The sequence below is a fragment of the Micromys minutus genome (genome assembly GCF_963924665.1).
Source record: "Micromys minutus genome assembly, chromosome: 6".
Classification (NCBI taxonomy): Eukaryota; Metazoa; Chordata; class Mammalia; order Rodentia; family Muridae; genus Micromys; species Micromys minutus.
Window position 1 is genome coordinate 50,123,512 of NC_137975.1, and position 17,123 is coordinate 50,140,634.

General features: G+C 44.8%; 1 protein-coding gene across 2 annotated transcripts in view; it reads left to right on the plus strand.

The window, feature by feature from the left end:
- The window catches only part of DCLRE1C (DNA cross-link repair 1C), a gene marked incomplete at both ends in the record, with an annotated part of 32,021 nt that overhangs the window by 11,159 nt on the left and 3,739 nt on the right, over nt 1-17,123 (plus strand). Inside the window, 9 exons of one of the 2 annotated variants that reach the window (XM_080917554.1) lie at nt 416-517; nt 1,289-1,361; nt 1,601-1,741; nt 4,227-4,328; nt 7,086-7,222; nt 7,451-7,505; nt 10,984-11,072; nt 13,050-13,144; nt 15,455-15,808. In XM_080917554.1, coding sequence (XP_080773680.1) covers nt 416-517; nt 1,289-1,361; nt 1,601-1,741; nt 4,227-4,328; nt 7,086-7,222; nt 7,451-7,505; nt 10,984-11,072; nt 13,050-13,144; nt 15,455-15,808 — 1,148 coding nt within the window. Of the gene's footprint in view, nt 1-415; nt 518-1,288; nt 1,362-1,600; nt 1,742-4,226; nt 4,329-7,085; nt 7,223-7,450; nt 7,506-10,983; nt 11,073-13,049; nt 13,145-15,454; nt 16,387-17,123 lie in introns of those variants that run through there. The other variant, XM_080917553.1, reaches the window with a different exon arrangement.

A 17,123-nucleotide genomic window follows, 5' to 3' on the forward strand; every position in this document is an offset into this window, starting at 1 on the left:
GCTGGCGGTCTCCATAATCTTTATTTCAAAACTGTGCTTGGGAAACTGAGATGCAGACTGTATGGAGTGTAGATGTCTTTTAGCTGGCATTTCTCCTGGGACTTTGGGCTGTCTTACCACGGGCATGTCTCTCTCCCGAGAACGGAATGATCTGCGTGTACATATAAAGTGCTAGACAATTACAGGCCACACCTAGTGCCTGCCCATTCTCGCTATGTTATCTTATTTGATTGTATTTATTTTTTGCTACTCATGGGGAAAGGTGGCAGTTACTTGGACTTAGCGCCACTGAATTCTGCCAGCGCCACACTGTGAGGGACATGTTGGGCAGGAGGCCTTTGCTGCAATTTTAGCCTTTGCTTGCTTTCTTAGGACTTTGTCATTTGGAAGTCATTGTGATCTACTTGTTTTCCAGGTTTTTATTTCAGGGCCGTAATGGGACTGTCTTATACACAGGAGACTTCAGACTCGCAAAAGGAGAAGCTTCTAGAATGGAGCTTCTACACTCTGGGGGCAGGTATAAGTCCTATAATTCTTGGCTGTGTACCTTGAGTTGGGTAAATGTGTGTGAGGGTGTGCGCATGCTTGTGTGTGTGCACACACACTCTCCCAGTCATTTCAAGCTTTTGTCGGATTAGAATCAACTCTATTGTGGTCAGGCCTTTAATCCCTGCACTGGAGAGGCAGACAGACAGACAGATCTCTCATTTCCAGGACAGTCAGGGCTACACAGTGAGACCCAGTCTTAAGAAAAAAAAAGTTGTAACAGTAGCACAAATTCCCCTCTTTAAAAAGAGGTCTTGTGTGTTCTGCACACTGATCATAGTGGAATGATGATGACACAAATCGATGTAAGTCACTGAATCAGGTATGCAAAAGTCAGTGTTTTAAAACCTTAATTTATTTATGTGTGCGTGTGCACACGAGTGTGTGTGTGTGTGTGTGTGTGTGTGTGTATGTATGTATGTATGTATGTATGCACTCGAGTGTGTGTAGGTGAGGATAATTTGTGGGAATCAGTTCTTTCATTAGCGCAGTCCTGGGGATCTAACAGGCTGTCGGGCATGGCGAAAGGTGAAAGTTGCCTTTACCCACCAATATTTCTCTGGTCCAAAAATCTTTTTGTTGAATTGTATTTTATTGTATGGAAATTGTTTTTCATTAAAGCTGATGAACAGAATGTTTGCAAGTGGAATGGAACAGCCTCAACACTAACTGAGGGTCTACATGATTTTATATACAATTATGTCCCATGAAATGGCTAACACTATTTTTTTTTCCTTTTCAGAATAAAAGACATCGAAAGTGTATATATAGACACCACTTTCTGTGACCCAAGGTTTTATCAAATCCCAAGTCGTGTATGTTTTGCTGGGGTGACAGATCTTCTTGGGGTGAAGGGCCTGCCTGGGGTGATGGTCTGTTTAGGATTATGACTCTGCCTGGGGTGAAGGGGCTGCCTGGGGTGGTGAACTGGGGTGTGGTTACCTGTCTTGTTGGGAGGGTATTGTTGTCCCCTTGCATGTGATTACTTCTGAATGTCGCAGAGGAAAAGGGTTATGTGAGTTTCTCCAAAGTCTCAAATTTTGTTGGTGTCTAGGAGGAGTGCTTGAGAGGCATTTTGGAGCTGGTTCGGAGCTGGGTCACTAGGAGTCCGCACCACGTTGTGTGGCTGAACTGTAAGGCAGCTTATGGCTACGAGTATTTATTCACCAACCTGAGTGAGGAGCTGGGAATCCAGGTACCAGGCCCTCTATCCCTTCCCCTCCCTTCCCCTCCCTTCCCCTCCCTTCCCCTCCCTTCCCCTCCCTTCCCCTCCCTTCTCATCCCTTTCCCCAAATACTGAACCCAGGGATAGATGGGAACAGCCTGCTAAGAAACAGCTATAGCAGAGGCTGGCCCCTCAGAGTTCTCCCTCATTTGTGTTGGTGCATGTCCTCACAAAAGCATGTCACAGCCCACAAAGGGCAGAAGAGTCTTTAGTGCCCCAGAGGCAAAGTGTTTTTTTTTTTTCCCCCAAAGTGTGGGTTATGAAGTAAATATGATTGTGACTAGTATCAAAAGTAAACTTGAACCAAGTAATGTCTGGGTGTATTGCATGCAATTAAGGTATTGGTGGTATTGTCCTTTAAAATTAACATCACAGCAGTGATAATATTCACACATCTCACACACACATATACAAACGCACTTACCTGTCTTTTAAATTCTTTCTTCACACCTTGTCTCTGTAATCTATAAAGGTGGTAACTATTTGCCTCCCTAAACTTGCGGTGTAACTTTAGGGGTGTCTAAATAGTAGAAGCTACCTCTCTGACCCTGGGGGAAAGAAGCCAGGGAGAGGCATTTGATGTGGATCCCAGAGTTTCCCTAAGTCCCTTTCCAGAGATGGGGAGTTCTAGATCAGGCATTCACAAAGAGAAAGTGGTGATGTTTAGTACTAAGGTAGCTCAGGGATAATCTGCAGCTACCTTTCCAGACACTTCTGTGAGGATTCTCTTGTGCAATTGACTCTGTCTCCTTCCTGTTTGCCGTAGAGAGTCTGGGAAGTCACTGTCACCGTTACTTCTTCATTTCATCTCTTTCTGAGGGGAGTGGGTGCATGGCCCAGGCTGGTCTGAAAACTCACGTTATAGACTGACCTCAAACCTATGATCCTCCTGCCTCAGCCCTTCAAATGCTAGGGTTATAGTCCTGTCACTATACCTGGCTTACATTTTCTATGTGTGTTTGTGCCTATGCATGCATATATATGTACACACACACACACACACACACACACACACACACACACACACACACACACAGTGCATGTGACTGACAGAGTTTCTCATTGACCTGGAATTCAGCAGGTAATCTGGCTGGCAAGAGAGGCCCAAGAATCTACCTCTCACCTCCCGGAGCCATGGGGTCACAAGCACAGGCCACCAGATTTTTTCTTTCTTTCTTTTTTTTTTTTGGTATGGGTTCTGGAGATCAAACTTAGTTCCTTATACTTGAAAGGTGGACTTTACTGAGTGCTCCATTTCTCCCTCTTCCGCCACCCCTTCCCTTTCTTTCTTATTGGTCATGAGTAAGTTAGTTGTAAGCCGTGCAGTAAGTGAGTATTTGTGCTGAGTTCTTTCTGCACCCTGCCTTGGTATCAGCCAGCACAGTGAGTGGACATGATTTTGGGGTGGTTGTTGGTCTTACACTAACACAGAATGCTACAATTTTAATTTTGTTTTATAATCCTGGTATCAGTTTAAGCTAATATCATCTGCTTTGAAAGACCCAGAAGACAAGCTTTTAGTAAAGCTGACATAATTGTTTATTTTTTTAAAAGATTTATTTATTTATTATATATACTGTAGCTGTCTTCAGATACACCAGCAGAGGGCATCAAACCTTATTACAGATGGTTGTGAGCCACCATGTAGTTGTTGGAATTTGAACTCAGGACCTCTGGAAGGGCAGTCAGTGCTCTTAACCACTGAGCCATCCCTCCAGCCTGACATAATTGGTTTTAATACTTTAAATTGTTATTAGCTGTAAACTTGTCAAGGGTAGATAGGTTTGAGATTTTGTTTGTTTGTTTTGTTCCCCCCCCCCCTGCATCTTGCTTTTCTCTGCCTAGCAAAGTTTTATGAGACAGGACAATCCAGGTCCCACTGTCTTACTTTACCAGCTGTTCTGTGTGGCATGTGGCTGTTACAGTGGGCTGCACTTTGTGGGGGTAACATGCACACCAGAGTGCTTGTAGAGATCAGAGGACAACTTCGTAACAGAGTAAATGGTCTCCTTCCTCTGTGTGGGGTTCTGGGCATTGAGTTGACATCACCAGGCTTACCACACCTTTCTTTCCCCCATTGAGCTGTCTCATGGCCCAGCAGGAGATTCCCGACTGCTTCTTTCCTCCTTGTTCTCTGCTATATCTATTACTGGGGCTTAGAACTGAGTTTGACATCCAGTAGATGCACAATCTGTATGAACCAAGTGATTCTTGAGGGACAGTATTAACCCAACCAGATGGGGATCAAACCTCATTCCTTATGCTTACAAGGCAGACCTTTCTGGCTGCTCCGTCTCCTAGTGACATCCTGGCAGGATATTACCACACACTGAAATAGTCCAGGACTGGACTGCAAGAGAAAATTGAAAATTTATTCACTCTGGACAGTACCCCTGTCTAATGACCCCCAAACTATTTATTCTTAGAAATGCATTTCCTCTGCTTTTATGCACAGGTTCATGTGGACAAGCTGGACATGTTTAAAAACATGCCTGATATCCTGCACCATCTCACAACAGACCGAAACACCCAGATCCACGCCTGCCGCCACCCAAAGGTAGTGGGAAACTCCTGTCTATCATTTGTGGGACCTGAGAGATGGACATGAGGAAGGCAGCCTGTTTGTGACCTTAGACCATCAGTTGGAGGTCATGCAGCTCTACCTGCATCCCAGGATCATGAACTTCAGAAGGGGTAACAGGCACAGGCTCTTACGTTTTCACATAACATTGATTCCTCTGCATGAGAATGAAAATTTACTTATAATGAAGCTAGCAAATTATTAATTCTTTGAGAATTTCACACAATGTATTCTGGTCATATCTACCCTTTTCTCTTCCCCCAGATCCTCTCAGATCCACCCCCATTTCCCACTGACCCACCTGCATATGGCCTTTTATTTTTACTTGTTGGTTTTAATAGCCCATAGAGTTCCATTTGTGCTCCCCATAAATTCCTGGGTATGGGGCCATTATCCATTAGAGCACAGTTAACCTGCCAGGAACCTCATCCTTAAAGAAAACTGATTCTCTCTTCCAGAAGCCATGGGCTATTCATAGTTTCTCAGGAGTGGGGGCTCTTGAACACGTCTCCCTCTGGTTAGAATGTTGACTGCTTGATCTTGTGACCACATGTGTGCAACACTTTAGTCAGGTCTGCACAACACTGTTTGGCCTCTGCCCCCGTTTCTCCCCACCCCCACCCCCAGCCTCTGGCTCTCACAGTCTCTCTGTGCACACTTCCATAATGATCCTGAGCTTCAGGGGTGGAGATGTCGTATAGATGTCTCCTGTGTGGCTGAGCACTACTCCCTCACAACTCCACTCTCTGACCAGTTGTGAGTTTTTTCTGTTCACCATTGTCCACTGAACAGAAAAACTTGTCTGATGGGGTCTGAGAGCTGTGCTGGTCTATGGACCGGGAGGTCCTACTGTGGAGGCCAGTCTGTGCTATGTCCAGCTGATCGTTAAAGCCAATATATTCATGGTGGCTTATTTGTTTGTCACCGAGACTCCCCAAAAAGTACATGCTTATAAACTATATTTTTCTCCTTCTCACTTAAAATAAATGTTTAGCCATAACCGCCTTCCAACTTCAAAGGAGTTTACCTGACTGGTGCAATTCCCAAGTACTTCCATGCTCTTGGCTGCTCACTGGTCCTTTGTAATTCTACCTCTCGAGTAATTCAGGCTCTCGAGTTACTGAATGCCAGACTGCCATTTTGAATTTGCCTTTGACATTTTTCCCTTTTTGATAATGTCTTTCCCCTACATTTTTATGTATGTATACAATAAATTTTAATTGCATTTACCAATGTCTTCTGACCCTCTCCTACTCCCTCTGATTTGTAGCCTCTTCCCCACTAGTGTCTTTGACAGTAACCTAAGACAAGTAACTTAGTCACCTTCAAGCCTGGTCACAATTTCCCTAAAATGTAAATGGCCTCAGCGTCGTCCCCTCAGCGACACGAGCTTGCACATGCAGTGCTGTCTTGAGATGGCAACATCACTTCATCCACCCAAATCCTTAAGGACAGGGCCTCAACGGCATGGGATGTCCTGCTGGAAGCCTTAGTAAGACAGCTGCCCCTCAGAAGGGCTGGACAGATGGCTCAGTGGTTATGAGCTCCTGTTGTTCTTTCAGAGGACCTGGGTTCAGTTCCTAGCTCATAACTGCCTATAAATCCAACTTCAGGGATCCAATGCCCTCTTCTGGCTTCCTTGGGCACCCACCCATATATATATATACACACATAGGCACACACACATAAATATAAATTAAAACATTTTTTCTAGTGATGCAGCTGCGCATTAGAAACTACTCCTGGAGATAGGTAGGCTACATATTCTAACTTGCATGCATGCATGCATGTATTTAATTGTATGTAGCTACACATACAGTAGACTCTTGGATGACTAAAAGAATGTGTGTGAAATATAAACCGAGAGGTTTGGGTCTATTCAGGCTATTGGAGCATAGGGTGGGCTCAAACTTTGAATCCTCCTGCCTTTGTTTCTCAGTCGTTGTTGAGTCTCAAGCCCAGGACACCTGCTGCGATGCCTATTTAACAGCACCAGATTGGATCTGGCAGCCAGGTTCCTGCTACCCCCTCAGCCCTACTGTTACAGGGCCCTCCTGGCTGGCACAGTCCACCCTCTACCCTGAGTTCTCCAACCCAGACGGTGGGCTGCCTTCCCCGTGTAGTCCCTTTTGGTTTCTGCTCTTTTTGTACCTGTGGGCCTCTGGCTGCTACACCTGGTTCTCCTGCTCTCTTCCCCCTCTCAATTCCCTTCACCCCATCCCCCACATGGCATTTAATCTGATCCTGTCCTGGACTCTCCAAGATGTCCCTGCCCCTGGCTCTGTACTCCAGCATACCTGGGACCAGTCTTGTTGGCTTTCCTTTTCAGTTTTTCATCCAGTCTTGTACCACCTTCCCCAGCCCAAAGCTTGCTTTTGATCTTCTTTTCTTAGAGTCTTCACTCTAGACAGAGCCGGGCCGGGCCGCTGTAGTCTAGTCTGGGCTCGGACTCATGATCTTCCAGCTGAGTGCCTCCACAAGGAGCCTGAGGATCCTCTTGCTACAAACCTATTCTCCAGCGTTCTGGTTCTCTTTCCTCAGATGGAGGGCGGTGTTCTGCAGACGCGCTCTCAGTTTGGAATGACCGGCTTCTCTTCTTGTGCCCTTATTTTTTTCATGTCCAAAACCTCACCTGCAATTGCTTTTGCGATTTAGTCCATAAGCAGCCTTGTTGAAGATTTCTAACTGTGATTTTAAAAAAATGTGTTTGGGGGTTGGTTTGTTGGTTTCCAGGCAGAGGAGTGTTTTCAGTGGAATAGATTACCCTGTGGGATGACTTCCAAAGCCAAAACTGTTCTCCACACAATCAGCATCAAGCCTTCTACCATGTGGTTTGGAGAGAGGACCAGAAAAACAAAGGTGATCGTGAGGTAAGCGCAGACTTAGAGAAAATGGAAGCCCCCACAGTGGCCCTCATACCTTGGCAAGACCTCCTTGATTTGGCTTCTTAGCGGTTTCCACATCAGAAGTTGACTCCTGTCCAAGCAGCAGTTCCTGAAGCCGCCGAGCTTCCCGGAGCACGCTACTCAGAAGTTGAAGCCTGTGACCCCATTTAGTTTTGCTCAGTGCCCTTTTGTGTTGTGCTTTCTTTCCCTCAGGACCGGAGAGAGCTCATACAGAGCCTGCTTCTCTTTCCACTCCTCCTACAGTGAGGTAAGAGTTCCCATCAGCTCCTAACTCAGGGGGCAGGCCACATGCATGGGGGGTGTGCATACACATGTGCGTGTATGTGCGTGTGAAGGAAGGCCGTCCCACTGTTCTTCAACAGCTTCTCTCACTGGCTCGGGGCTCGCCACACTAGGCTGTCTAGGATTACAGATGTGTGCCACTGTGCCCAGCAGTTTTACACGGCTCTGGGTACCACGCACGCACGCACGCACGCAAGTGTGTATGATTTCACTACTTAAAACTACATACTGCTAATGTCCTATCTAGTTCCTGAGCATAGGAAAGCTATGATGATCCTCACAGGGAAAACACATATGGCCAGATAAGGTTTGTTCAGACTTGAGGTAAGGTGGTGAGCACTCTGAGTTGAGTGTCAAATAATCAGCAGAAGATGAAGTATTTGTACAAAACAGAGGGACAGTAGAGTCACCAAAACACGGCTTTTTGAAAATGCCATAACGATATAGGATAGTTTGTATTCTAATTTAGAAAGTAATTTTGAAAACACAGGGCTATGCCTTGTTGGCTAAAAGTGAAGTTGTTAGAGATGCCCTGTAACTTCATCCTCCCCATTTGCCCCTGGGGACAGTGATTCAGTGTTCACACTTCGTTGTGGATGGTGCCTTATAGAAATCACTGCAACAAGGTTTGAGGTATTATTGTACTCTGTTCAGGCAAGCATTTGGTGCTAGGTCACCTTGAGTGATGGAAAGAGGGTGTTTCTCTTGTCTCCCAGTGGCCATGTTGTCTCTAAGGAATACTGAGTCACTCTGACTGGCTTGGCCTTCCTTTATCAGTCTTCCTTTAGAAGTCACAGGTTTCTCTAAGTCCAGCAGGAGGTGGGTGGGGGCAAATACTTGTTTTAAGGAACTGTGAAAAGTGCCTCAAGGATGGATTATTTCCATGGTTACTGGAGATCCCTGTGCCTCTGTCTTCCTTTGACCCTTTGATTTGGAGTTAGATGCTGATTGCTTTGTGCCCCAGTCACCCCTCTGCAGAGGGATGGAAGTCTTTGCATTGTCATTATTGTTGTTAAAAGTCAAGGGGCACCAATGTTGTTAGAAGATGACGTCCAATGTTATGAAAAAGATGAGGAGAGTTGGGGGGACATGGCCCATGGCCCATGGAGGTGCGACAAGGCCTGGGGACAAGGGAGCAGCCTCTGGGAAGCCCATGTTGGGAATCCCTTCCTCCTGAGGGACCAGCCACACAACGGTATAGTACAGAATAGAGTTTATTCAGGTCATGAGGGAGTTAAGAGGGTGGTAGAGAGAGAGAGAGAGAGAGAGAGAGAGAGAGAGAGAGAGAGAGAGAGAGAGAGAGAGAGAGAGAGAAGTAGAGGCTGGCCATGAGCACATGGAGGGAGAGGGGGGAAGGGAAGGGGAAGAGGAGGGGTAAGGGGGAGAGCAAGGCTGCGAGAGAGAGAGAGAGAGAGAGAGAGAGAGAGAGAGAGAGAGAGAGAGAGAGAGAGAGAGAGAGAGAGAAAGAGAGAGAGAGAGAGAGAGAGAGAGAGAGAGAGAAAGAGAGAGAGAGAGAGAGAGAGAGAGAGAGAGAGAGAGAGAGAGAGAGAGAGAGAGAGAGGGGAGGGGGCAAGCAGCCCCTTTTATAGTATCAGGTCACTGGGGTGGACCATACCTGGCTACTGGCAGGTAATTGATGGGTGGGGTTTACAGAATCCCAACAATGATCAACTTGGTTCTTCATAATGACAGTGGATGTTCACCAAATACCAGGTACTGGGTCCAGCGTTTTACATGTGTTTAATGAATGAAGAATCTGCGCCTTAGATCTGACTGAGATCTCAGTTTACCAGGATCTAGTGAGGTTCACCTGAGCTGTAGAGCTCTTAAGGAATCCTGACAGGGCTCCTCCTTTGTTTACATTCTCAGCATGGCCAAAAAAAAATCAAGATACTTGTTAATGTTTTACACTATGATTGTTTAGAATGGTTAGGAAAGGAGTCTGTATTCGTAGTATTTCAAGTCACACACATTATATATTCACACACAAATAGATGCATGCATGTGTAAGCACACACACTCTGACCAATTGTCTCAGTTGGAGCACACACAACCTGCACTGCTAGCAGCCTTGCTTGGGCTTTTCCTGTTTCAGTCTTGTGTGTGCGTGAGAACAGCTTTCACCTCAGCATCCAGTGTTTCAGACTTAGGGTAAGGGGCCCTTTCTCTGGCACTAGAGACATGTGCACAGGCAGCTTGTTCCTCGTAGCCTGCTAGGAGAGATGTGTAGGCCTTGGGCTCCAGTCCGTAAGTAAAGAGCTCTTGTATGAGCTGCGCTGCTTACCTAGTGACTGCAGTCTAAGGTGGCAGGGGCAGAAGAGTTCAGTGTCTTCCCTGGGTGCTGACCACTGTGTGCTTTCGGACTTGGTAAGAATAGGCATTAGAACAAGTCAAGTAATCCAAGATGCAGTTGCCTTGGTGCTGGTTATTGGTACACGGAAAGAGGAATAGTTAAAGACCTTGTGGGCTTATGTGTGTTGTGGTCACAGAAAGGAGGTGTTGTGGAAATAGTGGGGTATGCCACCAGACAGAAAACCTAATAAGGTCGAGCGGGTTCAGGAACCCCAGGAATTCTCATAATTGAGAACGGTAGGTGTTTAAATCTACTCCTGACCACCTTCCTGCCCTGGAACAGTCTCCCAGCTAGTCAGCTGTATTTTAACTCACATGGAAGAAGATTTGCAAATGTAGGCAACTGGCCTTAGACAAAGGAATGGATGTCATGTTGTAAAAAGACAAAATCTTTAGGTCCCATTTGTCCGGAACTCAAGGTCTTTCTGTGGAACTGGAACCTGAACAAAGTTAAAATATGCAAGTCCCCAGTCCCCACATAGCCCACGGCTGGGAGGGTCTGGGGAAGGAGACCTAGGCATTGCATGTGTCCCCAAGTGGTCACATACAATAGATATGTTCATACAAACAGATCTTCATACTTGTTCATATATGCCCGCAGTGCCCTCTTCTGACCCTCTCCTCTGCTCTCCCTGAATGGCCCCCATTGGTTGTCATTATATATTTTTATGCCTAGCTCCCACAGAAAACAGACTGGACTATCATCTGATTTCTCCTCTGATCCTCTTGTTCCTCCTTCCCTTCCCCAACATAGTTCCTCTCCTGCTTTTCTGTCGTGTCTGTACATGTGCCTGTCACACATCTGTACATGTATGTGTGTATCTGTAAAGGATCCACACGAGACAAAATGCTTTTTGCCTGTATTTGTCTAATTTTGCCTAGCACAACGATCTCTAGTTCTAACCCCTTTCCTGCAAGTGACATAATTTATTCTGTATAGCTGGAGAAAACACCATTGTTTCTGCATGGTGCTTCTCCATCCATTCATCCAGAGATAGGTGTCTAGACTGGCTCCATGTGCTGGGAACTGTGAATAGATGAACACCGTTTCTCACTGTACAGATAACCGGTGCATTCTGTATTCCTTCTAGATTAAAGATTTTTTGAGCTACATCTGCCCAGTGAATGCATATCCAAATGTCATTCCGGTCGGCCTCACTGTGGATAAGGTCATGGATGTGTGAGTAGTTTCTGGGCTGGGAGCTCGTGTTGTTGGTGTTGGCTGGGAGGCATGGACTGCTCGGCCTGAAAACTTGTGGCCCTAGGACTCATCTCTGTGCTGACATTTCTTTGAGCTTCTCTTTATTTCCATGTCTTCGTGTCATTTCTAGTGGGCAGAATGTGTGGGTAATGGATTTGTCCTGGGGGAATCTTGTCCACTAATTACTTGGAATATGAATTTGCCACATCACTTTAGAACCAGTCATATCTAACCAGCAAATCAACAAATAATCAGATGAATAAAAAAAAAATCAATGGATATTAGGAATATTCATTCATGCCTACTTGGTTGGAGTTCTCAGGGATCTATAGATAATTATAGGTCTGCCCAGGGCAGATGGCCCATCCTGAGACATTTCTCCATCTCTGTGGTTATCCCCAGGCTGTTCCTTGGGAGGGGTTTTATGGTCTTTTTTTTTTGGATATGATCGTCTGTCCCTAGAGCTGAAACTTCCTTTTAGCAAGTAGAAGCTATTTTCTCAAGTCCCTGGGGGGGATGCTAGCCTTTGCAGACTTTGGGCAAAGGGATTTCTTGGGACCAGACAGGTAGGAAGAACAGATTTAGAGTTGGTACTGAGAACAGTAACCAAAACCCAAAGAACAAAATCACCAGAAAAGCATGAAGAATAATACTCGGGCTGAGAATAGGAAACTAAGGAAGAAGAGCTGGAAAGAGAGATACAGGTTCTGACCATGGGAGGAGGGGAACATGGGAGGAGGGGAAATGAGGTATTAGTGGTCAATTCTGGTAAGCTGGAGAGATGGCTCAAATGTTAAAAGGCCTTCCTGAGGACCCAAGTTTGGCTCCTAGCACCCATGTCCAGAGGTACACACCTAGCTGTGTCTCCAGCCTCAGGGGACCATGAGGTTGTCCTGTCCTGTCCTCCATGGAACTACCCACCCTCAAACGCGAGGGACACAGGACTGAATACAGACATAAAAACAAGATCTTTTTAAAGTGACCTAGCACACTTTGATGTCTCTGGTTACCTTGATAATGAGGTACTGTTTTAATAGACTTTTTTTTGTGAGTTAGACACCAAAAAAAGCATGGTAGTCCAAAGAAAGCAACATGCTGGCCTGCAAGGCAAGGGTTAAGAACTTGATCCTGCAGCTGAGATTTGAGATTGTCTTGTAGATTTAAATGGGAATAGACTTAGAATCATCTGGAGTCCTTATTAAAATGCACATTCTCCTCTTTTATTTCTACCTGGAAATCTGTTGTAGGTAGGTGTGGGGTTGGGTGGAGAATGATCCTCACTTTGCAGAAGTTACTCAAAGAGAATGAATGGTGTGGCTCCAGAGAGAAGCACTAACAGCAGATTCTGGAGGTGGTCAATGGGACAGATCAGACATGGGAACAGGGATGACAAATGGAAGGAAATCTGGCTGAGTTAGATGTCAGGATGGGAACTTCATGGTTCTTATCTGCTATGTCAGCCATGATCCACAAGGCTTCTGGCATCCTGAAGGAAAGTGGGTAATACAGCCCTGGATGTGGGTAGACACATCCAGTCTTATTTCTGTGTCCTAGCCTGTGGCTCTGCAATCAGGAAATGAAGTTTGTGGGATTCCTGCAAGAGGGAAATAAAAGCCATCAACAGGAAGAGCGGTCTCCACTCCCTGGATGCCAGAAGGTGTCACTGGTTACTTAACCCTGTCTTGAGATAAAGTTCTTTCCTGAACTGTAAGAGCAAACAAGTTTGGCTTTAATCTGCTAAGGAAGTTAGTTCCCTCCATACGGGATCGGTATCTACCGTGCTGTTTCCATGATCCGCTCTACTACTTTACAGGCTCTTTATTAAGCATTGCCTGTGTCCCACAAATGCTCACATGATCTCTATGGCTTTGTTGTAATCTCTCTAAGTAATGCTATGTTTTGTTAACCTTCCCCAAAGTAGAAAAATAAAATTTCAAATGTTCTGATTTATGTCAGCTTAAAGCCTCTGTGCCGGTCTTCCCAAAGTGCTGAACCAAAGTACAAACCACTTGGAAAGTTGAAGAGAGCTAGAACAATTCGTCTTGACTCAGGTAAGAATAGTTCTGAGCTTCCCGAAATATGCTGTGGCTGGTGTGGGCTGTGAGGCAGGCTGTGTTGTCACCCTGGGCATTCTGATCAGCCAGAGCAGTGGGGATATACAAGCAGCTCTGCTCTATCCATTCCTACTTTCCTACAATGCTCCTTTGCTTGTAGTTAGGAGCACAGATAAACTCTGACTAGAAACAAGAACCTCAGATTCTGGGCAAAGCCTTGTTGGCTTGTAGCAGCCACAGTTGGTGGTTACAACTTTAGATTTCATCCTTTGGTGGAATGCTAGTTATTGAACACATGTAAAGCAACTCTTGAGCTCCATCTTCTACACATATTACAGCTTAATCTGTAAACAAAGTTACAAGTGACACCAGCCTGTCTTTGCCAAAGAGAACCCTGGAGTTTAGAACCCCCACCCCCACACTGGCAGGAAGTGATGGTGACTTTAGCCAGGCCTGTCTTCTATTCTTTTATACTTATAATCATTTATACTCGAACTGAAAATTACCTTGGGTGTCTCATTTTTACATTATGTATGACTTTTGCTCCCATGTGTGTTTGTCAACATGTGTGCCTGGGGTCCTCAGAGATCAGAAAGCATCTGGCTTTGGAACTAGAGCTACAGAGGATTGTGAGCCACCATGTAGGTGCTGAAAATTAAGCCTGGTTCTTCTGTGAGAGCAGACTCTCTCAACCACTGAGCTATCTTTCCAGTCCAACAGGTTTACTTCTTATAGTTCTGGAGGCTGAAAGTCTAAGAATAAAAGACTGGTAGTGTAGTTTCAGTGAGGCAGTTTTTATGGTTTCTAGTTGGCCACCATCTTGTGCTTACATGGCCTTCCTTCCCAGTGTGTGCAGTGGAGAGGGTGCTCAAGAGCTGGCGGCCTCTGCTCCTGGATGAAGACCCCACAGGTTTCATCAGGTCTCACCTGATGACTCCACAAACTTCCTCAGAGACACACTGGACTCAGCAGTCTTCTTCCTGAAAAGGAAATCTGTTCCTTTTCGGCATCTACTGAATCCTTTTTTTTTTTTTTCTTAAAGTTTTGTTTGGACCGAAATACTGGCTTAAATATTTGATTAGTACTCGTTTCTACTTGTGGTTTTCCTTTTCCATATTTATTATCTTTGGTTCTGCCCTTTCTAGATTCCTCTGCTTATCATTCTTAATGTGTGATGTAGTGACAGTTCACATCACTCCTCGTCTTTACAGGTATTATTTAAACACTGTAGTGGAAATCTACCAAACACTTTAAAACACATAGTAGAAGCAATATGTGTGTTCATGCATGCCATTGATTTTATTGAGTGGGTTCTAAACTGTAGTTTTAAAAGATGCTTTTAATTGAAATTACATTACTGTCCCTTTCCCGTCTTTCCCATATCCCTCTCAAGTTGGTAGCCGCTTAGTGTTCCACGTACACACTATGCACAAATATGTAGAAATAAAACGTGGCTTTGTTTGTACATGATTTCAGGGCTGACAACTTTGCATTGGATAATACAGGCGGGGGCTGGCTCATCTCTTGGAGGCTAATTATCCTTCTCCGTAGTCATTAGTCATCTGTAGTTCTAGGCGTAGGACAATGCAAAACTCCCCCCTTCCTTACTAACATGGCAACTGATACAGCCCTCCCAGCCTACTCAGACAGCCGTTTCTAGAAAAGACCATCTCACGGCAGACTTCTCGGCTCATTTGCAGACAGTCGTATACACCCCTCCACAGCTATAGCTGCAGGAGCTGTCATGTGGGCATCTGTTGACTTCTGCATTGCGTCCAGTTGTGCTTTTCTATGATGGGCTCCATTTGCTGTAGCAGATTTTTTGATGGGGTGGTGACCCATTCATAAAAAGGGCTCGAGAGCAGATCGTCTAGAACTAGACTTGTGGGTTTACAGCTCATTCTCTTCATGTTTGTTAACCAGGCCTTCATATCCTTTAGTTAAGATGCTGTGGATTGTCCACACACAGGCAGTCTTAAGTCAGCATCCACACAGCTCCAGGGATATAGGACGGCAGGCCTTCATGGGCACTTTATCCATGGCACATACTCATACACAGATATACACACATATACATAGTTAAAAACAAAATCCGTTTAAAAAATGTTGCCCTGTGACATCTAGTGGTCACTCAGGTTTGCAAAGTTCTGACCTATATTTTCAACAGATAGCAACCTCTTTGAATATTGGCATCTGTGCTATACACAATTCCAAGATTAAAATTAAGGGTAAATGTCACTTCTATTTTCATTAAGTGCAGATTCCCCTTTCCTTGTTCTGTACACACACCTGTTTTGTTTGTTTCAGAGGAAGAAGATGATCTCTTTGATGACCCTCTACCAACACCTTTACGGCACAAAGTTCCATACCAGGTAACTCTTCACCCCGAGGTATTTTCAATGAAGGCACTGCCGCTAGACCAGCCTGAACTGAGACAGAGCCTGGGATGCTGTAAAGCAGAGAGTATGCAGAGCCCTTCTTTGGCCAACTTTATAGACTGTGATGAATCCAACAGCGACAGTGAAGAAGAGTTAGAAACCCCACCTTCTCTGCAGGGAGGTCTGGGCCCCTCGACACTCCCCCAGCAAAATGCTGATCCAGATGTAGACATACCACAGTGGGAAGTATTCTTCAAAAGAAAAGATGACATCACAGATGAATGTTTGGAAAACTTACCTTCCTCCATAGAGACAGGGGGATCTCAGTCACCTAAACTCTGCAGTGACTCACCCAAGCTCTGCAGTGACTCTGATGGAGAATCCACCCACATCTCTTCCCAGAATTCATCTCAGTCAACCCATATAACAGATCAAGGAAGTCAAGGCTGGGACAGCCAGTGTGATACTGTTTTGTTATCTTCCCAAGAGAAAAGTGGTGGAGATAGTTCGTCTTTGAACAAGGGTGCCTGCAAACCAAAAACCACAGAGAGTATTTCTGCCTCTCAAGTAGAACAGAATGTACTCTGTCCACAAGATGCTTACTGTGATTTGAAAAGCAGAGCTGAAGTGGATGTCCCTTGTACTGAAGAACCAGACACTGTGAGTGGCAGGAAATCACCTGAAAAAGCACTGCTCACCAGCACACATGCAGACTCACAGAGCTCCTCTGATTTTGAAGTCCCCTCAACGCCAGAAGCTGAGCTTCCTAAGCCAGAGCATTTACAGTACTTATATGGAAAATTGGCAACAGGTGAGAGTATAGTTGTTGAAAAAAGAAAGTGTTCACTCTTAGATATTTAAAAAATAAAAATCTTATCCTAGCAAGGATGTCCAGTTTTTTGATGTCACAACACAATGATGTGCATAAATGTGGTGGACAACATTCATAGCTGTGGATGTCTGTGGCTCAGAGAATAGACACACTTGTTAGATCAATCACAAAAAATGAAGTGATATATCTGTATAATAAAAGATCAAAATGAAATATTAAAAGGATCACCTAAAAGATAAACAGGCTCAAAAACAGCATGAGATGGTAGAACTAAATCTAAATATATAATCACATTAAATGTAAATGGCTTAAAAAGATTTATAAAAAGACAAAGTCCAGGAAAAATATAGGCCAGCTATGTGCTGTTTATAGACTACAGCTCAAGTGATGTAAGAGTTGAAGGTAAAGGATGGAGGGAATAGATATGTTAAATAAAGCCTGAGTGAGACAGGTAGAACAGTATCATCCTGGACAGAATGTCTAAGTTACCAAGAAGAGGAAGTCCTAGGATCAGTCCCCAGTACTGCCCTCCACAAGAGACCAAATAATACAGATAGAAAACATTTAACATAACATTCTCTTAGAGAACCAGTGCACACACAGGATGTAAGACAAGAACTGACCACCACCAGCACTGGATCTGATAGACAAGAATATTCTATTTCTCTTTAAGTATACAAGGACCATTCCTCCACCAAGATACACTGTACCTTGAATCACTAAAGCAGTCTAGAAGAATAAAGATGGGATCTAATATAGTAAACTT